General features: G+C 32.6%; 2 protein-coding genes across 4 annotated transcripts in view; both read left to right on the forward strand.

Annotated features, from left to right (window-relative positions):
* The window catches only part of dpyda (dihydropyrimidine dehydrogenase a), a 386,498-nt gene that overhangs the window by 130,383 nt on the left and 231,115 nt on the right, over nt 1-25,000 (forward strand). For all 3 annotated transcript variants that reach the window (XM_087309815.1, XM_087309816.1, XM_087309817.1), the window contains exons 9-11: nt 1,755-1,862; nt 6,090-6,259; nt 12,824-13,034. In XM_087309815.1, coding sequence (XP_087165941.1) covers nt 1,755-1,862; nt 6,090-6,259; nt 12,824-13,034 — 489 coding nt within the window. The remainder of the gene's footprint in view (nt 1-1,754; nt 1,863-6,089; nt 6,260-12,823; nt 13,035-25,000) is intronic.
* Nucleotides 84-1,388, forward strand: LOC147838079 (uncharacterized). Its single transcript, XM_087308945.1, has 3 exons — nt 84-751; nt 972-1,055; nt 1,164-1,388. The coding sequence occupies exons 1-3, from the start codon at nt 84-86 to the stop codon at nt 1,357-1,359; spliced, it is 948 nt and encodes a 315-aa protein (XP_087165071.1). The 3' UTR covers nt 1,360-1,388.

A 25,000-nucleotide genomic window follows, 5' to 3' on the forward strand; every position in this document is an offset into this window, starting at 1 on the left:
CATCCATCAATCCATCCATCCATCCATCCATCCATCCATCCATCCATCCATCCATCCATCCATCTATTTATCCATTCGTCTGTATGTCTTTCTTCATGTTTGCCACACACTTATCCACCCACCTATCCATCCATCCATCCATCCATCCATCCGTTCGTCCGTCCGTCCGTCCGTCCATCCACCCATCCATCCATCCATCCATCCATCCATCCATCCATCCATCTATGTATCTATCAATCTTTCTACATGTCTACATCTCAATTCATCCTTCTATGCATCTTCCTATTTATTATTTTGTCCATCCTTTTATCCACCCGTCCATCTATCCATCCCTTCATGTTTGTCTTTCGTCATGTCTGCCTCTGCAATTGTTGATTTATCTGTCATTCTATGTTTATCCATCCATATCCATCCATATCCATCCATCCATCCATCCATCCATCCATCCATCCATCCATCCATCCATCCATCCATCCATCTATCCATTTATCCATCTGCCAATTTACTATATGTATCTATCATTCATCCTTCTAAATTTCTACATCTCAATTCATCCTTCTGTCCATCTTTGTATTTATCCATCCTTCCATCCATCCATCCATCCATCCATCCATCCATCCATCCATCCATCAGTCAGTGTGTCTGTCTTTCACATGTCTGCCTCTCCATCCATCCATCCATCCATCCATCCATCCATCCATCAATCCATCCATCCATCCATCCATCCATCCATCCATCCATCCATCCATCCATCCACCCATCTGTCAGTTTAACTAAATGTATCTATCATCCATCTTTCTACATGTTTACATCTTAATTCATCCTTCTATCCAGCTTTGTATTTGTTCTCCTGTCCATCCTTTTATCCACCCTTTTATCCATCATCCATCCATCCATCCATGCATCCATCCATAAACCCACCCACCCATCCATCCATTTGTTTGTGTGTTTGTCTTTATAAAAGTCTGCCTCTCCATCCATCCATCCATCCATCCATCCATCCATCCATCCATCCATCCATCCATGCATCCATCCATCCATCCATCCATCCATCCATTTATTTACCAGTCTTTCAATTTAACTATATGTATCATCCATGTTTTTACCTCTACATATTAATTAATTCTTCTTTCCAACTTTCTATTTATCATTCTGTCTATCCATCCATCCATCCATCCATCCATCCATCCATCCATCCACTCATCCATCCATCCATCCATCCATCCATCCATTTATCCATTCGTCTGTGTGTCTTTCTTCATGTTTGCCACACACTTATCCACCCACCTATCCATCCATCCATCCATCCATCCATCCATCCATCCATCCATCCATCCATCCATCCATCTGTTAATTTAACTATATGTATCTATCATCCATCTTTCTACATGTCTACATCTCAATTCATCCTTTTATCCATCTTTCTATTGATCCTTCTGCCCATCCTTTTATCCATCCCTCTATCCATCACCCATCCATCTATCCATCCATAATATAAATCATTCTATTTGTCATAATAAAAATTGTTCCATCCCTTCATCCATTGTTCTGTTTATGTCTTATAATGACTTTCATCTCTTTGTCCCTCTGTCTGTTCTATACTGCAATGTAAAAGAAAAATAGTTTGCGCATATCAACTGTATAAAGTAACATAAGGAGCATGTCCTTATTATGGTTGCTTTTTATTTCGTATTGATTTACATAAAGTGAAGGGGACATTTTTCTGAAGCTCATGTCTGTCTGATTTAACACAGGTCTTCCTCAAGCTAACAGACACAAGCTGTTTGATGGCCTCAGCACAGAACATGGCTTTTACACTTCAAAGGACTTTCTCCCACTTGTTGCAAAAGCCAGTAAACCAGGTAAACATAAATAAATAAATAAATCAATAAATGTAAAAAAAAACTTAATATTGTTATTCTTTTTTTTTGTTTTATTTTATTTTATTTGTATTTTTGTTAATATTTTATTTAGTTGGATATAAGTTATATATTGTTATATTAGTTTTACTTAGTTTTAATTTAATTATATACACAATTTAAAAATCCCCTGAATATGCTATTAAATTCATAAATATCATGTAAAATAAAAATGTATTACTTATATTTAAATAATATATAATAGAATAATACATTAATTAAAATTTGCTTTAACATTTACTCTTTATTTATTTTTTCAGTGCAATGCCATGATAATAATCACACAGTACTATTGGGCATTATGTTATAATATTTATAAACCATACACAGCAATTATCATTCCAGATAGTTGACACATGCTGAGACTTCCTAAATATAATCCAGCTGTTTTGGCTTCAGCGTGTTATACTTATTCACTAGCATATGAAGAAGGGTAGAACATTATATAGTATGCGATGCTGGAAATAATTGCTATTTCTGAAAGTATATCTGAATAATCGAAAAGAACAGAAAAGAGGATGAGAAGTTTTTGTTCCTGCTCTCCAGATTAATGGGGGTTTAGACTTACAACATTGGCATCAGAATCAAATGAAAATGGAAATTTGGGGGGAAAGAACCTGATTGAATGAATAAAACCCTGGTAATGAATAAATCTTAATCCAATGTGCCGTTGTGGCTCTTACTGTAACTCGCTGCATTAAGGCAGGTGGCCAAGGATTTAATGAAATAGGAAAGTCTGATTCTTTACAAGCATTCGAGGCGTCTCAATAAAATACTGCAGATTTATTTTTACATATGCAATATTATGATGATAATCCACTAAAATTGGCTGAATATGACCTGAGTGTGGCTACAGATGAGATGATCACACTGTAACTTTTTGATATTCATCAATAATTCATATTGTGCACAGTTATTAATATGAGATATGTTCAAATATATCAAATATTTAATCCTAGATGTCTATAATAATAATAATAATAATAATAATAATAATAATAATAATAATAATTCATTCATTTTCTTTTTGGCTTAGTCCCTTTATTAATCCGTGGTCACCATAGCTGAATGAGCCGCCAACTTTCAAACTCCACACAAGAAGCAAGAAACACCAACTGACCCAGCCGAGGCTCCAACTAGTGACCTTCTTGCTGTGTGGCGATATCACTACCTACTGCGCCACCATGTAGCATAATAATAATAATATTAATAATAATAATAATATTAATAATTATATTATTATTATTATTAACATTATTATTATTTCTATTATTATTATTATTATTATTATTATTATTATTATTATTATTATTATTATTATTATTATTATTGTTATTATTATTGTTATTATTATTACTTTTAGCTGATGCCATATTGATAGTGTAGTAGTATAGCATTTATTACTGTATTATTACAAGTGATATTCAAAACAATGTTTTTAATATAAATATTATCATAATATATTAAAAAAGATAAAATATTTAATATTGCTTGACAGTATTATTATTATTATTATTAATATTGCAATAAAATATCTATGTTTCCTTATATATTGTTATATTATTTTTCTATATTTTACTGTTCTATATTTTGTTAATCAAAATATGTATATAACATTAAAGAAAGTAATAATATAGATAATAATATAAATGATGATGATGATGATGATGATGATGATTCTTCTTGGTTTTGTTCTTGTTTTTGTTATTAATTAATTATATTATTTTCATGCTTTAATGTCACTTAAATATTTATATTTCATTATATAATGTAATATTAATATTTTTCTACATTTTTTTATATTTTTTGTAACTATACAAAATGACATAAAATAACACAATTATTATATTATATTATATTATATTATATTATATTATATTATATTATATTATATTATATTATATTATATTATATTATATTATATTATATTATGTTATGTTATGTTATGTTATGTTATGTTATATATTTTATGATATTATTAATTTATTCATTCATTTTCTTTTTGGCTTAGTCCCTTTATTAATCCAGGGTCGCCACAGTGGAATGAATCGCCAACTTATTCAGCACATGTTTAACGCAGCTGATGCCCTTTCAGCTGCAATCCATCACTGGGAAACATTCATACACATTAATTCACCCACAAACAATATGAACAATTCAGCTTACCCAATTCACCTGTATCGCATGTCTTTGGACTATGAGGGAAACCGGAGCACACGGAGGAAACCCACGCGAACACAGGGAGAACATGCAAACTCATGTATTATATTATATTATATTATATTATATTATATTATATTATATTATATTATATTATATTATATTATATTATATTATATTATATTATTGTAAATGTTTATATATGTAATCTTGTGACCTTTAAAGATAACATCATCAAATTACCTGTACATTTTTCTTGTTATACTAGACTTTTGTTTTTTGTTTATTTATTTCTTTACCTTAAAGCAGCCAATCGAACGGTGTCTATCGCATGCTGAAATCACTCTCTTCAATATAATAGCAGTCAGTCTTATCACATCTAAAAATAAAAGCAGCACCGCAACAGGTGCGAAGTATGAAATTACTGATACAAGGACACTTCCGGGAAAAAAAAAAATGAAATCATAAAAACAACTAAGACAAAAGGATGAAGTGATCCAGCTTCTCACAGCAGCGGAATAATTTGATAGTGACGTGCTGTGAGGCTCCGAGATGCAATTTTACAGCACTTTACGAACAAGATCTGCTGAACTATTAAGTGAGAATTGTTCTATCAGCTTGTTAAGTTGTGAAGTATGTAATACTGTTTCCAAGTCCAAGACCTGATTCATTTCAAAACTCTCTCTCAATACCTGTATATGACCACTGTTTTAGTCATATCACACAAAATGATAATGATAATAATAATTATAATAATAATAATAAAACAGCTATTATTATTATTATTACTATTATAATTGTTGTTGTTGTTGTTGTTATTATTATTATTATTATTATTATTATTATTATTATTATTATTATTATTATTATTATTATTATTATAATTATCATTACTATTATTGTTGTTGTTATTTTGTACCTTTAGCTGATGCCTATTTGATAGTTAATAATAATCTACGTTATAAATAAATAAATAAATAATAATAATAATAATAATAATAATAAAACTATTATTATTATTATTATTATTTTTCTTCTTCTTATAATAATAATAATAATAATTATAATAATAATAATAATTATTATTATTATTATTATTGTTACTATTATAATTGTTGTTGTTGTTATTATTAGTAGTATAATTATTTTGTACCTTTAACTGATGCCTATTTGATAATTATCAATAATTTACGTTATATAAAAAAAATAAAATAAATAATAATAATAATAATAATAATAATAAAACAGCTTCTATTATTATTGTTACTATTATAATTGTTGTTGTTGTTGTTGTTGTTGTTGTTGAGGTTGTTAGTATTATTAGTATTATTATAACTTTGTACCTATAATATATATTTTGTTATATATTATCAATAATAATAATAATGATGATAATAATAATAATAATAATAATAGTAATAATAATAATAATAATAATAATAATAATAATAATAATAATAATAATAATAATAATACATATATTATTATTATTATTATTATTATTATTATTATTATTATTATTATTAGTTTTAGTATTAATATTAGTAGTAGTATCATTACTATTAGTAATATTATTATTATTGATCAGTCTTGTGACTGTTTTTAAATGTGCTCTATAAATAAATGAACTTGAACTTAAACTTGAACTCATCAAAACTTCATCAGTGTCTGTCTTTGTCTCTGACTGCAGTTTATCTGACAGAGTAAAAGAAGCAGACACACGTGAAAACAATGGGCGAGAAGAACCAGCTCGTTTGCATTTAAAGGCACTTAACTTACGTCTTGTAAAAATTGTTAAAATAGGAACACTTTAAATTTAATGAAATGCCCCAGAATCGAAACAACAAAATCAACCTGACATGTGATGTCCATTGAATTAAATATGATTCGAAAAGGTTAAATTGTATTCATTTTTTTATTAAACAATAAATACAATTATCTTCCATGCAGAAACAGTTTGATGATGTTTGCTGTTGTTTTTTTGTTTTGTTTTTGTGTGGGTGTGTTCAGGGATGTGCGGTTGTGTCTCTGCTCTGCCTGATCTGTGTGGGACTGTGATTGTTCTGGGTGCTGGAGACACGGCTTTTGACTGTGCCACGTCTGCCCTTCGCTGCGGAGCCCGCCGGGTGTTTGTGGTCTTCAGAAAGGGGTTCACTAACATACGAGCAGTTCCTGAGGAGGTGAGAAAGATAATAAACCAGGTAGACAATTATAGCAGACTATGCAGCATGTTTGCACTTTGTTTTAACTACTTATTTAAAATGAGCTAAAGCAGCACAATTCTTAAGTTTTGTCTTGAATTTTTGAGTTTGTTTATTCCAATTAAATTTGTAAAAACTAATAAGCTAACTTAATTCTTTCATGTTGTCCCAAACCAAATTGACTGTGTGAAGCCCAGCATTTTTTACAGTGTAGCTGAGGTATTTGGTATTTGTTATGTTTTCTTTTTGTTTTGTTTTTTGATACCACAGATATCCAAATTTGATAACCTCATACATTTGAAGGCAGAATGATTAGCCATCCTGTGATTTTGACATTCAACAGAGAAAGAACATTTTAAAAAAAATATTTTCTATCATTTTTTTTCCTTATGGGAGTGTCTTTTTTCTTATTTTATTTTATTTTATTTTATTTTATTTTATTTTATTAAAATAAATTATTTATTTTATTTTAATTATATATATATATATATATATATATATATATATATATATATATATATATATATATATATATATATATATATATATATATTATGATATGGTTATGATGTCAGAGGCTATATATATATATATATATATATATATATATATATATATATATATATATATATATATATATATATATATATATATATATATAATTTCTTATTTTATTTAAATTCTATTTAATTGTATTATTTAATACTTTTTTTGTTTTTATTCAATTTTCTTTTCTTTTTTCTTTTCTTTTTATTTCATAATTATTTATATATATATATATATATATATATATATATATATATATATATATATATATATATATATATATATATATATATATATATATATATATATATATATATTAGTTTTTTTATTAAATTAAATAAAATTTTATTTTATTATTTAATACAATTTTTTTTATTTTATTATTATTTTATTTTATTTTATTTTATTTTATTTTATTTTATTTTATTTTATTTTATTGTGTCAACAGTATGATAGTCCCCTGCTTTTGCAATTAAATTCATATGATAATATTATAACTAAAACATTTACATATTTTTATTTATATAATATATTAAAATATTAATAAAATTTAAAATTTAACAATTTAACTTCATACAAATTATACATTTCTGTACATATTAAAAAATATAAACAAACAAACAATAAATAAATAAATAAAATGCAATTTCTGTTTATATCATGTTTTATAATGTTGCTTTATTATTTTATTTATTTTAATTTAATAGTTTTATTGTTTAAATATTTAAATTAAACATTTAACACTTTAATTTTATATAAAGTATAAATTACATGCTAATGTTCATTACTTTATTAATTACTTTATTATTGAAACGACAAACTATAAAACAACAGTGAAAAAATAAATAAACAAACAAACAAACAAATAAATAAATGAATGTATTAATTAATGAATGAATGAATGAATAAAATTAAAATTTTAGTTAATAATGATTTATTTTATTTCAGATATGATATTAATTCACTTAAATAACGCTAGAAAAAGAAAACCGTAAATTTGAACAGAATACACTGATAAGATTAAGCACTATATAAGTTTGAGCACTATATGACTTTCCATACAATATTTCTAATCAGAACTTTAATTTAATTTAATTTAATTTAAACTTGCATTTAATTATTATTTTTTTCTCTCCCTCATGGTATACAGAAAAAAAAAAAGATTACTAGCCTGAGAAGCTCAAACAAGCTGCGAATGGAGGAGAGTCAGAAAGTGAGAGAAAGAGAGTCAACATCAGGCAGACGAGTGAAGCTTATTAATATTTGGTGTGAGAGAAGTGTGAAGCAGAGATTTATGATGAACTCTCTCTCTCTCTCTCTCTCTCTCTCTCTCTCTCCCTCCCTCCCTCTCTCGTTTATTGCAGACTTGTCTTTGCTTTTAGGGGGAGATTATTGTCAATTGTCCTCCTGTTGAGTTTCAGATGGTTATGATGTCAGAGGCTAAATGTGTCACGATCGGCTCCATTTAGACAAAACGGCAGAATTATGTGCATCACGTCAGATGGACTAAGGAAGGTTTTTTTAAGCCACTAAATGTTTGAGACAGAGTAAAGGCATAGTGCTGTGCTAAAGTTTTTCTCAATGTTTTACTTAAACCAAATTACAATTAAAAATAAATACATATAAATAAACAAATAAATACATATAAATAAACAAACTAATAAATAAATAAATAAATTACTCCTTGTCAAATTTTAATTAATTAATTTTATTTTTTGTTTAATTATTTTTTGGTTTCACTTCATTTCATTTTTAATTGTTAATTAAATTTACTTTTTGTTTAATTTAAATTAATCTTTATTTCCTTAAATTTTGTTTAATTATTATTTTTTGTTTAATAATTTTTTTTTTGTTTTATTCATTTTTTGGTTAATTTAATTGAATGTTTAATTTAATTATGTTTTATTGTTTGCGGTTTAATTAATGTTTTTAATTGGTATTTTAATACATTTTTCGTAATTTATTTTTTATTTTAATTTAAATTTTATTAACTTAATCTTTAATTTTATACTTTTTGGTTTAGCTTAATTACATTTTTTGTTGAATTTATTTTTGTTAAGTTTTATTACATTTTTGTTTAATAAAATGTTTTTTATTAGTTTTTTGTTTAATTTAATTTAATTTAATGTTTAATGTAATAAAAATATTATTATTTTGATTAAGTTAATTGTTTTAATAGTTAATTAAATTAAATTTTTGTAATATATTTTTTGTTTAATTAAATATTTAATTTCATAATTTTTTGTTTAATTGAATTCTATAATATAAAATTTTAAAAATATTTTTGTTTAATTTATTTACTTTTTTGTTTATTGAATTTTTTTGATAATTGGTTTTGTTTTATTTAATGTTAAATTTAATTAACTAATTTACTTTTTATTTTTTATTTTTATTTAATTATTGTTTAATATTTTTTTATTTAATTTAACTTAATAAACTTAAATTTCTTTTTGCTTGATTTTACTGTTTACATTAATTTATTTTGTAATTGTTAATTTAATACTTTTTTGTTTATTGTAATTAAGCTTGTCATTTTATTAAATTGTTGTTTAATTATTTTTTGTTTAATTTATTTGTAATTATAGATTAACAATTAACAAACAATTAACAATTAATAAACATAAAACTCTATCCCTAACTCAGCCTAATAGTTGAGCCCGAGCAAGCCAGCACAAAGCCACAATGCTGTATTTGCACCATTCAGCTCATAAAAGTTGGACTTCAGCTCAAAAAAAAAAAAAAAAAATCACACACTTTACCTTCAGTTCTTATTCACACATAGTTCTTCACATCGCCCACAACATTAGGACAAAGTACGGTAAAGTGCTGTAATTATTCACATCTGTTTACACTCTCCACTGAAGACTCTCTGCTAATACGACCGCCATCATCTTCAACTCATTAAAGCTGTTTATAAGCTATATTAAGTTTAAGACTCCTGTAGGCGTACATAATCAGAACAGAGCGTTTGCTTGTGCATTGACGTGAACTGAGACCATTTTTGGAAACGTAGTAATAGGAAAATAGAATTGTCACCGCACGACTACATTTTCGCTTCAGGTGATTCAAACGCCCTTTTCATCTCTCTGCTTTTTCTGTAACCAAAAAGAAAATCTTCTGTAAACTTTCTGAGTAGTGCTTGATGTTTTTTAACGAGGTACAGCGCTCTCATAATCAGCCTCTTCATTATCTCATGGCCGGATGAAAGATATGACCTTTGCCGGTTGTTGTTATGTGCACTAACATCACACTCGTTTTGAAACGCACTTGAAGCAGAAGTTCAGCCAAAAAGAAAGCAGTATTTACTCACTCTCATGTTGTGCAGAATCTCTGTGACTTTCTCTTTTTTATGAGGGATGTAAAATATGTTTAAATAATCTGCTTATAATCAGCTCAGTGTTTATATTAATATTAATGTGTTGCTAGTTTGACATACATGAATCAAATGCTTAATTGAGAGTAAATATTTAAAGTTAAATAGAGACTCACTCTGAGTGGATTAGTTTAATCAGTGAGATGGTAACAGCAGACTCACTCTGATCGGATCATTTGAATCAGTAAATCCTTAACTGGAGACTTGCTCTGATCAGATCATTAGAATCATTGAATCCTTAGCTGGAGACTCACTCTGTGTGAATCATTTGATTCAGTGAATCATTAACTGGAAACTTAAACACTCTGAATGAATCATTTGAATCAGTGAATTCTTAAGTAGAGACTCACTCTGTGTAAATCATTTGAATCAGCGAATCCTTAATTGGATTCTCCCTCTGAGTGAATCATTTTAATCAGTTAATTATTTACTGAGGACTTGCTCTAAGCGAGTCATTTGAATAAATGAATCCTTAACTGGAGACTCATTCTGAGTGAATCTTTTGAATTAGTGAATCCCTAACTGGAGACTCGCTCTAATCCAGGGGTCACCAATCCTGTGTTTAACGCATGGCTGGCATAAATAGACATTGGTGTTTCTGTGAAAGATGTGTTTTACCTGAGGTGTAGCTCTAGTTGTGAATAGAGAAAGCGCTGTAGTGCTCGTCTAGTGGTGATTTCTGCATGGCAATCATTGACCAGCAGCCCTTGGTCGCTGATGTACTCTCCATTTATGCATTTGGTACCGGAGGAGAGCGCCACCACTTGAGCATGTCTCAGATCCAGGCCTGATCAAAACACACAAACACAGGAAGTCAACACACAACAACATAATAACAGTGGAATTGAGTTTAGTGGCATCACTTTAGTGGATCAGTTGGCATTTCTGTGTGGAGTTTGCATGTTCTCCCCGTGTTGGTGTGGGTTTCCCTGCAGGGTTTAGCTCCAACTTGCCTCAACAAACCTGCCTGGATGTTTCAAGTATACCAAGTAAGACCTTGATTAGCTTGTTCAGGTGTGTTTGATTAGGGTTGGAGCTAAAATCTGCAGGACACCGGCCCTCCAGGAACAAGTTTGGTGACCACTGCTCTAATCAGTTCATTAGAATCAGTGAATCCTTGACTGGAGACTCACTCTGTGTGAATCATTTGAATCAGCAAATCCTTAACTGGAGACTAAAACACTCTGAATGAATCAATTGAATTATTGAATCCTTTACTGTAGACTCGCTCTGAGGGAATCATTTAAATCAGTGAATCCTTAATTGGAGACTCATTCTGAGTGAATCATTTGAAACAGTCAATCCCTAACTGGAGATTCACTCTGACCAAATAACTTTAATCAGTGAATTATTTACTGGAGACTTGCTCTGAGCGAATCATTTGTATTAGTGAACCCTATATTGGAGACTTACTCTGAGCAAATCATTTGAATCAGTGAATCCTTAACTGAAGACTTGTTCTAAAGGAATCATTCAAATCAGTGAATCTTTAACTGAAGACTTGTTCTGAGCAAATCATTTGAATCAGTAAATCTTTAACTGGAGACTCGCTCTGATTGGATAATTTGAATCAGTGAATTATTAACTGGGGACTCACTCTGTATCATTCAGATTAGTGAATTCTTAACTGGAGACTTGCTCTGAGTGAATTATTTGAATCAGTGAATCCTTAACTGGAGACTTGTTCTGAATGAATAATTTAAATCAGTGATTTTTTTAACTAGAGACTTGTTCTGAGCAAATAATTTGAATCAGTGAATATTTAACTGTAAACTCACTCTGATTGAATCATTTAAATCAGTTAATACTTAACTGGAGACTTGCTCTGAGCGAATCATTTGAAACGGTGAATCCTTAACTGGAGACTCACTCTGATCTGATCATTTGAATCAGTGAATCCTTAACTGGAGACTCAATCTGATCGGATCATTTGAATCAGTGAATTATTAACCGGAGACTTACTCTGATTGTATTGTTTAAATCAGTGAATCCCTAACTAGAGACTTGCTCTGAGTGAATCAGTAAATGCTTAACTGTAGACTTGTTCTGAGCAAATCATTTGAATCAGTAAATCTTTAACTGGGGAATCACTCGGATCGGATCATTTGAATAAGTAAATCTTTGACTGGAGACTGACTCTGATCGGATCATTTGAATCAGTGAATTATTAACTGGAGACTTGCTCTGATAGTAACATTTAAATCAGTGAATCCTTAACTGGAGACTTCCTCTGAGCAAATCATTTGAATCATTGAGTCTTTAACTGGAGACTCACTCTGACCGGATCATTTGAATCAATGAATCCTTAACTGGAGACTTGCTGTAATCTGAATATTTGAATTAGAGAATATATACACAATTATTAGAGTACAATATTATGCTTTAGAAAGTAGGGTAGCAAAGTAAAAGTAAAGCTTTTCCAAAATTGAAATACTCTGGTACCACAAATGCTTTAAACTTGTATTTGAAAACAGCAGTGAATCAAAAAAAACTTGCCCACCACTGCAGCTGAGTTATATATGAAATGAGTTCCCTAGAGTTCTGCATGTGAAGCAAGATTTTTTTTTCTGAGAAAAAAATAGATATTGAGTAAATGATTTGTTCTATTTTAATGATGTGTTTAGATGGAGCTTGCGAAAGAGGAGAAATGTGAGTTCCTGCCGTTTCTGTCTCCTCGTGAGGTGTTGCTGAAGGGAGGTAGAGTGCACGGGATGGAGTTCTGTCGAACTGAGCAAACAGAGTCTGGTCAGTGGGTAGAGGATGAGGAGCAGATCATACGACTGAAGGCTGACTTTATCATCAGTGCTTTCGGCTCCATGATGAAGGACCCTGCTGGTGGGCTTTTTATTACAGATTCACATTAAATCATCCAGAGTGTGAATTCAGTGTTTTCTGCAACATACTGAAGTGTGCATATTTTTCGATTGTCTTTAAATTAGTTACATACAAGCATTTTCATGCATTAAGTTGAATTATTACATTGCTACAAATTATTAATTATACAGGGGGGAAAAAGTATTGAACATGTCACCATTTTTTTGAGGAAACATTTTTAAGGGGGCTGTTGACTTTAAATTTTTCCTGGATGTTGGTAACCACCAAAGAAATCTATATATACAAAGAAAGCAAATCTAATTTGTTTACAAATTAAGGTATGCGTAATAAAATGAAATGACAGAGGGAAAAAGTATTGAACACATGAAGAAAGGGAGGTGTAAAAAGGCAGGGAAAGCCCAGACAGCAGCTAAAGTAGTTCTTCAGCAACCCTCTGCCCTTCGTCATTGTAAATGAATATTAGCTGCTTTAGTTCAACATTTACATTACCAGGATGATGAAGATGAAACCAGAGTGGACATTTTTAGCAAGAAAATTATTTAAAACACAGCCAAGCAAACTCTCTAATGCTTTCAGAGAAAGAAAATCAAGCTGTAGAATGGCCCAGTCAATCACCTGACTTAATTCCAATATCAAATACAAAATAATGAGACCCACAGAATTCATCAAGATTTTTTCCTTAAGATTTTTTTTTTTTTTAAAGGAATAAATCCCCCTAATATTATTCTTGACTCGGTACAAACTAGTTTGTGTTCTGTTGAACACAAAAGAAGATGTTTTGAAGAATGTTGTAAACCAATAACCGTTGACTTCCATAGTAATTGCTTTTTTTAACAACAGGTTTCCTACATTCTTCAAAATATCTTCTTTTGAGTTCAACAGAACACAAACTGGTTTGATTCCTTTAAAAATAAAAATCTTGATGTAAAAATCTTGATGAATTCTGTGGGTCTCATTATTGTGTATTTTATGTTCATTCATTCAAAAACTATTTTTTTATCTGGAGAGACTTACGAATTATTTTTATTTGCAAGTCATGGTATAATTTTTATCAAAAGTAAATCTTAAAATTCTATTTATATCTAATTTTATTATTGATGTCTTTTTCTTCTTCTTTTTTTTCTTTTTATTCTTCTTCTTCTTATTATTATTATTATTAATATTATTATTGATGATTATTGTTATAAACCTCGTTTTTTTATGGAAAAGTGATATTAGTAAAATGTTTGTAAAATTGTTTTTTTTTATATAGCTAGAGAAGCTTGTATGGTAATAAATTAATTTTTTTTAAATATCCTTGTTTGTGTTCAACAGAAGAAAAAAAAGGAAAAAAAGTGAACGTGTAATTTTACATGTTTGTGTAAATTATCCCTTTAAGAAGTTAAAATGCTATTAAAATGCCATAGAAATCTATTTCAGAAGACAAATATTTCCCCTTTATTTAGCTTTAAAAAAGTTTTTTGTACAGAGTAGAGACTAGATGTAGGAACAGTCCCAATGTGACAGTAAATTTGGTGAAAGTGTTTGTGGGCTGGACTCATTATGCTGTAAGTAAAGCCATCAGTGTTCTGAACGGCTGCCATTTTCAAATGGATGAGCTCCATGTTGTTGCTGTTGTTTCAGGGATTTATTCATTTGATTTAGGTCGAATTAGCTTGGCTGTCTTGCAGGGCCAGTGCTTTCTGATTAAGTAGTGAAGTGTGTAAGGGTAAATTTGGCCAACTATCCTAGGCCTCTGCTAATCCACTCCTTTACACATAACAAAGATTGACCATCACATGCATACATATGCAGAAAATACATATATAAATGCATTCATTATAATAAAAGTGGATTACAGGGGTGGTCTACTACAATATCATATTTTAAAGAGCCCCTATTATGGGTTTTTGAAAATGACCTTCCATGTAGTGTGTAACACAGCTCTAAGTGAAGTGAAATATCCAGCTAAGGCTTAAATTTGAAAGCACACAGTTTTTAAAACTATTGATTCATTTATAAAAGAGTGCTTCAAATGAATCGTCTTGATAACGAGTCAATACTAAAATTAAGCCCCGCCCAACTATTGCACATGCAAACCCGGGACAATTTAAACCTGCGGCCCCGCCCACATACACTGTAGCAAAGAAAAAGAGGAAGACTAACACTGTAGCAGACGCCGGTTGAATTAAGTCGTGTGGACACTGTACTCAGCTGGATATTACTGGAAGTTTGAAGGAAAGTTAGTGCTATTTTCTCTACCGAAAATATGAAACTGTGAAGAGTCAATGATTGAGGTTTAATTTGGCAAAAATACCTCAGCATTATAGCCCTCATTTTTCTGACGAGGGTTTCATTAATCTACACGCTTACAACGGGGTATTCGTCGGCCGTTTGTTAAAGTACGGATCAGAAAAGACTATTGATGTATATGGGACTTTGTCAGAGCTAAACAGGAACTTTACTGTGGATAAGTTTCTTCCTCCATTTCACAAGTGTAAGTAAGTGCGATTAAAATGGTTGCCTCCTTGTTTTCTCTAGCTTGCAAATTATGTATGTAATTGTGTTTTGTTACTTGTAACCAGTGTTGGGCAAGCTACTTAAAAAATGTAGTGAGCTATGAGCTACTCTACTTAAAATGTAGCTTAACTACACTAAAAGCTCTACCCCCTGGGAGATGTAGCAAGCTAAGCTAAAAGCTACATGGCAAAAGTAGCTTAGCTACATCTCTATTTTTTACAATTTTATTTTTAAATCAAAGCAGCTTAAATCCAAGTCAATCATATCTTAGTGATCAATAAAACTGTCAATAAAACATATAAGGCATAATAGTTCAGTTCCTCTTGAGGGAGGGCTTTCGGAGGAACTAGGATTGTCGTGTTAGCAGAGTAGCTGCATAGAATCAAAGTAAGATATATGAAAATAACGTGATTTCCTACAAGTGAAGCATGAGCACAAATTGCTTTGCTTCTTTTAAACACAACCAAGCCTTAAAAATACACTGTGGACCGCCCCTTTAATAAATATGATGTATTATTTAATACATATTACAATATTTATATTAACATAGCTTTGATAATGAAAACTCATTAAGGAATGTAATACTGGTCAATAACTGATAATTGCATTTTGTCTATATACATATTGATATTATGAGAACTTTCTTTGAGTGAAAAACTATGTAAAGGCTAAAGAAATATTAAAAAAGTAAATAAATTTTTTTTATTAGTTTCAAGTGAAAAAGATAATTAAATGATTGTGAATGTTGCTAGTGTTTGAAACTTCTTATTTAAATTGCAAATTTATATATCACAATTTTACCTTTATTTTTCAAAGCTGAATCTGTCTCACAATCACAATTTAAAGTGTGTAAGTTTTGCCCTATGCAGTGTATTCGACTACACTTCTCATATTTGTGAACACAATTTAACACATTACAGTATATTCCATATTTCATCTTCAAATCGCACATGTATAAAACAAAGTTATGTCATAAAGTTTATCTTATTTCTCGCATTTGTGAATTCTAAACCAACCTCTGTCTTTAGATGTGACCTGTCTTTGAATGCGCTTTATGCAGTTACTAAATGGAGATCTTCTTAAAACTGAGTGCGAATGAATTAGCATTGGGCTCCTGCAGTCAGTCCTCTCAGAGCAAACGCGAGTCATTACCACACAGTTACAACCGAAAATTATTCCTGGACACTCTCAGTGACGTGATTACGGGGTGAAGAGAGAGCCTGTGTGTCCATTAGACTGAGAGTCACCAGCGTTCAACTCACCATCTTCATTTCAGCCGTATAATTATCTGTTCGCTGAGTCCCTGAACTGTGACCGGTAGCAGTCGGTGAAATACACTGCATTTATAGCGTCCTTTAAAAACTGTGCTTGTTTTTTTATTATTAAAAATTTATTTAAAAAAATCACTAAACACAAAAACTAATCTTAACTTAGTCCTGACTTGTGTTTCCGACTTGTTGCTCTTTAGTACTGACAGGCGTGGTCAGGTATGTGTGATCACAGCATGGCATTTAGGTGGTAAAATTAACTGAATGATTATGAGTTGATTACAATTACCAGAAAATCCTAGCAACCACCTAGGACACTTTTAAAACACAAAGTAGCTGTCTAGCAACAGTAGAGAACAGTTTGATAACTGTCTAGCAATCATTCAAAGTACCCTTGCAACCACAAAGCAACATCCTAGCAACCACACTGAAAAATCTAAAATAATAGGAAAACCCCATCAACCACTGTTGCAACACTCTTGTAACCAGAAAATCCTAGCAACTGCCTATGACCTGATTAGAACACACAGTAACAATCACTTGAAGTACCCTAGCAACCACATAGCAACACCCTAGCACCCACACAGAACAACCTAAATTATATAGGAACCCCCTATCAACCACCGTTGCAACTCCAAAAATCCTATCAACTGCATAGGACCTGATTAGAAAACATAGTAACTGCCTAGTAACAGCAGAGAACAACACAATAACTGTCAATCAATCACTTAAAGTACCCCAGCAATCACATAGCAACATCCTAGCAACCACGCAGAGCAACCTAAACATATAGGAAAATCCTCAAACAGGATTGCAGCACCCTAGTAACCAGAACATACTAGAAACTGCCTAGGACCTGATTTAAACACATAGTGACTACCTAGCAACAGTAGAGAGCAACATAATACCTGTAACTGTCAAGCAATCTATTTAAGTACCCTAGCAACCCCATAGAACAACCTAAAACATATAAAAAAAACCCTATCAACCACCATGGCAACAGGATAGGAACCAGAAAATCCTTGGTAACTATAAAATCCTAGAATCTGCCTAGGACCTGATTAGAACACATAGTAACTGCCTAGCAACAGCAGGGAACATTGTAATCACTGTCCAGCAATCACTCCAAGTATCCTAGCAACCGAATAGCATTGTCCTAGCAACCACAAATAACAACCTAAAATATATTGGAAAACCCTATCAACCACCATTGCAGCACCCTAGTAACCAGAAAATCCGTGGTTACCAGAAAATCATAGCAACAGCCTAGGACCTGATTAGAACATTTATTAACAGGCTAGCAACCAAATAAAACTGCCTAATAAATTTCTAAGAATCACTCTAAGTACCCTATCAACCGCATAACAACATCCTAGTAACCACACAGAACAACTTATATATATATATATATATATATATATATATATATATATATATATATATATATATATATATATATATATATATATATGACTGTCCTAGCAAACACATAACAACCACTAGGGTATGTGGTTACCATAGCAACCACATAGCAGGTACAGCAACCTAGCTACCACACAGAATCACCTTATTAGCCAACTAGAATAGCCTAGTAACTGCCTAGGAACCATCTTATCAACCACATAGAAGACTATAGTAACATCTTAGAAAAACCCTGCCAACCACATATAATACCTTAGCTACTACATAGCAACACCCTAGCAACCACACAGAGCAACCTAAAACATCTATAATCCAACCTCACATACTACCCCAGGAACCCTAGCAACACCAAATATCTACATAGAAACTGCCTATCAACCACGATACAATGTAACAAAGACATAGCAACCACCTAACAATGTTGCTGGTGGATCCTAGCAAATGGCGCTACACAGAATACACTAGCAAATACAGTACATAGCAACACCCTACCAACCACACAGAGCAACCTAAAACATCTATGAATACCCTTGCAACTACATAGCAAAACACTAGTATAACCGACCCACACATAATACCCTAACAACCATTTTAGCAACACCCTAGCAACCACTCTGAGTACCCTAGCAATCTTAGCAACACCGAATATCCACATAGCAACTGCCTAGCAACCACATGATACACTATAACAACCACATAGCAACAATATAACATTGTGCTGGTGGATCCTATCAAATGGCGCCACACAGAATACCCTTACAACTACATAGCAACACCCTAGGAACCACACAGAGCAACCTAAAAAAATCCATGAATACCCTTGCAACCACATAGCAAAACCCTAGTATAACCCAACCACACACAATACCCTAGCAACCCTAGCAACACCAAATAGAAACTGCCTAGCAACCACAATACACTGTAGCAATCACATAGCAACCACCTAACAATGTTGCTGTTGGATTCTAGCAAATGGCACCTCACAGAATACCCTAGCAACACTAGCAACACCAAATATCTACATAGAAACTGCCTAGCAACCACACACTACACTGCAACAATCACATTGCAACCATCTAACATTGTTGCTGGTGAATCTTATCAAATAGCGCCACACCGAATAACCTAGCAAGTAAATAGCAACACCCTAGCAAACACATAGAGCAACATAAACATCTATGAATACCCTTGCAACCACATAGCAAAACCCAGTATAACCCAACCACACATAATACCCTAGCAACAACTCTGAGTGCCCTAGCAAACCTAGCAACACCGAATAGCCACATAGCAACTGCCTAGCAACCACAAACTACACTGTAACAACTACAAAGCAACCGCCTAACATTGATGCTGGTGGATCCTAGCAAATGGCACCACACAGAATACACTACCAACAACATAACAACACCCTAGGAACAACACAAAGCAACCTAAAACATCTATGAATAATAGGGATGTAACGGTATTGTAAATACCGTCATACCGCAATATTAATTTTTTTCGATATTACCGAAGTCGCATGACTCGGTAAAACTATAGGTCTTCTGAGAAAATTTGCTCAGGCGAATGAAGCGAACGGGAGGTAGCGAAAACTACAATCCCCATCATCCCTTGCGGTCTGTTGTCGCTACAGATCCAGTAATGCGGAAATGGAGTGTGCTGCTAGAAGCGGGGATCAAAAAGAGCTGTAAAACTCTAAGGCCCCTTTTACAAGAGTGCGTTTTAGTTTTAAAACGGCGTTGTAGAATGAAAACGATCCGCGTCCACACTCGCGTTTTACCCAGCGTTTCTGAACAGCTCTCCGTCCACACCAAAACGCTGAAAACGCACATCACGTGACCACAGACACTCTCGGGCAAGCGCTCCAGCATTTCTACCCAGATGAGAGCTCTGCTTGTCGGACTGCTCATCAAGCATCTCCCGATGGATCTAATCTCACTATATTTGCTAAACGTGATATTTCATTCATGTTGTTGCCTTTATCTAACGACATAGGCCAATTCCCTGACTTTGGTCATTGGAATCTATTAAGTTACTTGTTCACGGGTAACATGTTTTGGTCAAGCGCAAAGATAAGTTAATGATTAATCCAGGTACATTGACTGATCGCTTGCCTTTATTTCCTACAATGTATAAACTTATTGTATGTTATACTTTTATAATTGTCGATTATTAAAACTGATATTCAGCAAAAGAGAGGGTGCGTTTCGTATTTTCACTGAAATTGAAAGGAGGTAGTTGTTATAGGCTCCGTTTTGTTATAAATATCCACACAGTGAAGATGACGCTCATATATGCAGCACGGCGCCTCAACATTTCTGCTGTCTGTTAAGTTGCTAATATTAAAAAGGAAATATGCAGTTCCTTAAATCATGTTTACATTTTATTGTTGAGAAAGTGAAACAACGTAGCCAAGGTGATGTGAATGAAGTTATAAAGTACACTGTTCCCTTTGAAGATTTTCGCGTGTCCTCGGTATGTTTTCCATATCAAACTGAGAAGGGGGAGACTACAGCCTTGATCAAACTTGCGAAGTCTTAACTTACAAGAAGAGGATGCGAGACTGAACTGTGTGTGGGCTACTTAATATTGAGGAAAAGCCCCAATCAGATAGGCGAACGTTTGCAGCCCTGCCTCCGTTTTCAGATGTCTCCGTCTTTCCCCATCCACACTGAGACGGAGCAGCAGCGTTTCAGAATGAAAACGGCCTCTCCAGCGTTTTCAAAAAGCTCCGTTTTCTGCGCTCGAGAAATAAGTCATATAAGTCATATCTCTCTTGTCCCAGAAACCTCAGTACCAAATGAGAGGTTTTTTTTTCTGTTGCAGGGGACATTGTAAATGCCCAGAGATACCAGCTTTTACCAGATTATATTTATATGATAATTTTCCTTTAAACCCATCTCTATCTAAGTGAGTGAGTGATTAAATGTTGAACGTGATGAGTTTTCAACAATACTAAATTAAAAACTTAATTTTTTTTTACATGGTTTAATATTTTTTTTGTTATTAAAATTGAAGTTCCTGTTTCAAAGCTTACAGATAGATGGCTAATTTGTATGTCATTGACACTTTTGGCACTTTTTTGGAGTATTTTCATAAGTTTTGTTTTTTCCTGTAAATGATTCAATAAATACCGTACCGTGACATTGATACCGAGGTATTACCGTACCGTGAAATTCTGATACCGTTACATCCCTAATGAATAACCTTGAAACCACATAGCAAAACACTAGTATAACCAAGCCACACATAAAACCCTAACAACCATATTAGCAACACCCTACAACCACTCAAGTACCTTAGAAAACCTAGCAACACTAAATATTCTCATAGCAACTGCCTAGCAACTACATAATACACTCTAATAACCACATAGCAACCATCTAACATTGTTGCTGGTGAATCCTACCAAAATGGCGCCACACAGAGTACCCTAGCAACTATATAGCGATCTTTCCTGGATGACGTGATAGACGTGGTTGGGTTTGTGTGATCACAGCATGACGTTCAAGTGGTGAAATGAACTCGGTTAACAGTTGATTAATATTCCGAATTGTTCAAATTCAATCATTTAATAACTGTAATCAGCAGACCTGCTAATTATTGGTGGACTGTGTGTTCACGGGCTGATGACAGAGTAGAACTTTTTTTTTTCTGACATGATTTTGAAGTCCGCTAATTAGATCAGGCTTCTAAAGGGCAGATCCGCTATGATTTTCAATTAGGGTTGCATTAAAAAAACAAGGTGTAATGTCACACAGAGAGCGTAGTGTCCAGGGCTGACTGAAGCTGACATGAGTTCACTATAATGAGATTCATCCCACCCACGCAATGAGTTTACTTGCTGACCAGCCCAGAGTAACACACACCGGCTAAAACCAAAGACTGCTTCAATAGCTGCAAACAATTTGTGTTTATTGAGTATCATAAGATCACTTGCAGTCAACATTATTTTGCATGTGAAATTGCTATAAAATTATTTTTTTACAGTGCAGTTAAAAAATCCTAATATTAAGAATTAATGTGGTAGTTTCATGTAATTGGCATCCGATTTATTGTGTAAAATTGCATCTTTGTATTCATTGTCATATGCAGTAATATATGTTTTTTTAATATATATTTTACAAATTACGTTTAACAGAGCAATTAACTTTTAACAGTAATTTTAAACCATTTTAGTATTATTGGCCCCCTTATGCAATATATATTTAAAATTGGCTAAAAAACAAAGGATTGTTATACAATGATTTGTCTAATTAAGCTTAAAAAAATGTACTAATTCGAAATATATGCATGTGATTAATATATATACAATATGTATATATATTATGTATGTATATTAGTGTGTATATATATATATATATATATATATATATATATATATATATATAAATGTTAGTATTATATGTATACAGTATATATATATATATATATATATATATATATATATATATATATATATATATATATATATATATATATATATGTGTGTGTGTGTGTGTGTGTGTATGTATGCATCTATATATACATCCATCTATTCATCCACCATCAATCCATCTATAGGTCCATTGATCCATCCATCCGTCCATCCATATATCTATCCAACTGCTCGCTAACGCAAGTTTCTAATAAGCCAATCACTTGGCAGCAACTCAATGCATTTAGGCATATCGACATGGTTAAGACAATCTGCTGCAGTTCAAACCGAGCATCAGAATGGGGAAGAAAGGTGATTTAAGGGACTTTAAACATGGCATGGTTGCTGGTGCCAGACGGGCTGGTCTGAGTATTTTAGAAACTGCTAATCTACTGGGATTTTCACGCACAACCATCTCTAGGGTTTACAGAGAATAGTCAGAAAAATAGAAAATATCCAGTTAGGGGCCTTTCTGTAGGCGCAAATGCATGAGGAGAATGTCCAGACTGGTTCCAGCTGATAGAAAGGCAATAGCAACTCAAATAACCACTCATTACAAATGAGATATGCAGAAGAGCATCTCTGACTGCACAACACATTGAACCTTGAGGCGGATGGGCTACAGCAGCAGAAGACCACATCAGGTGCCAATCCTGTCAAGACTGGGTTCTTGAACATGAAAATGAGTTCACTGTACTCAAATGGCCTCCACAGTCACCAGAACCCAATCCAGTAGAGCCCATAGGGATGTGGTGGAATGGGAGATTCGCATCATGGATGCCAAGAAGGATTAGAGCAGTTCTGAAGGCAAAGGGGAGTCCAACCTAGACCGTTTATTTTATTATTTTTTATTTTTTGCAAACATACAATCACAAACTAATCAGTTACTAGTATTTTCTATACTTATTTATTTGTATAAGCTCTGCATATTCCTCATAAGATGCTTTTTTAAAATGAAGTATTGAAAGACTTCCCACTGGCATCACTTCTCCCTCAGTCTTTGGACCTCATTTCAAAACATTCTCATTACTTCTATAAAGAAACGCATGTGTAGGCAGAATTTTTTTTGTGTTCAAAACTAATTGCAATCAACCATGGTCAACGAATCAGCCTTCATAACCACGAGCCATTTCACTCAAGTTTCCCTAATCATCATAAATAAACATGCTTTTATGTTTAGCGGCACATTCAGGCCTACAGCTTTTAGTATAATACATTATACTGATTATGTGTTTTATGATTTGGAATGGTGGTGGATAATACAGTATACATGTAATTATTAACACACCTGATTATAAGGTATTAGATTTATGTTATTATTGAATATATATTCCACAAACATCACCGCAGTGCAATTACGCCCGTAGGACCCCCTTGTTTGCTCCTGTAATTTCTTAATTTTTTTCCTCCATGTAATGCAGTTGTTTGTCCTCACCTTGAATTTAGCACCTCTGGTTGTTTCTTAAGTATTATTAGTGCTTTTGTACGATGTCTGACCTGCTTGCGGCATCTGTGGGAACATGTTAAACATCAGGACAGGTCCGCACAGCAGGAGAGGGTTATCATTATTAGCAATTAGTCTACAAGGTTAATTAAAGCACAGCAAATCACCTCGTAGCAGGAGCAGGAAATAGTGTACTTGACCAAAAGCCAGCGAGTGTATTTTCACAGAGAGATTTTAGGGAGGTTATTGTGTCTGATGAGGGTTTTGTGCGTTTATTTTGTCTATCCATCCATCCATCTAGTTCTCTCTATTGTTAAATGTTTTATCCTGTCTAACATTCAATAAAACATTAAATCCATCTATCGATACATACATCCATCTATCCACCCACCTACCTATCTACCTGCCTCCCTACCTACCATCCCACCTGTCGTTCCATCCAGCATTCCATCCATCTTTTTTCATTCCATCCATCCAGCCACTATTTCATCCATTCATCTTTCTATCATTCCATCCATCCATCCTTCCATTCATCCATCCATCTTTCTATCATTCCATCCATCCTTCCATCCATCCATCCATCCATCCATCCATCCATCCATCCATCCATCCATCCATCCATCCATCCATCCATCCATCCATCCATCCATCCATCCATCCATTCATCCATGCATCCAACTATCTTTTGGTCTGTTGGTCCATCCATCTATCTATTGGTCCATCCATCCATCATTCTATCATTCCATCCATCCATCCATCCATCCATCCATCTATCCATCCATCCATCCATCCATCCATCCATCCATCCATCCATCCATCCATCTATCTTTTGGTCCATCCATCCATCCATCCATCCATCTTTTGGTTCATTGGCCCATCCCTCCACCCATCCATCCATCTATTAGTTTGTTGG

This window comes from Danio rerio, chromosome 24 (genome assembly GCF_052040795.2).
Source record: "Danio rerio strain M-AB ecotype USA chromosome 24, GRCz13ab, whole genome shotgun sequence".
Taxonomy (NCBI): Eukaryota; Metazoa; Chordata; class Actinopteri; order Cypriniformes; family Danionidae; genus Danio; species Danio rerio.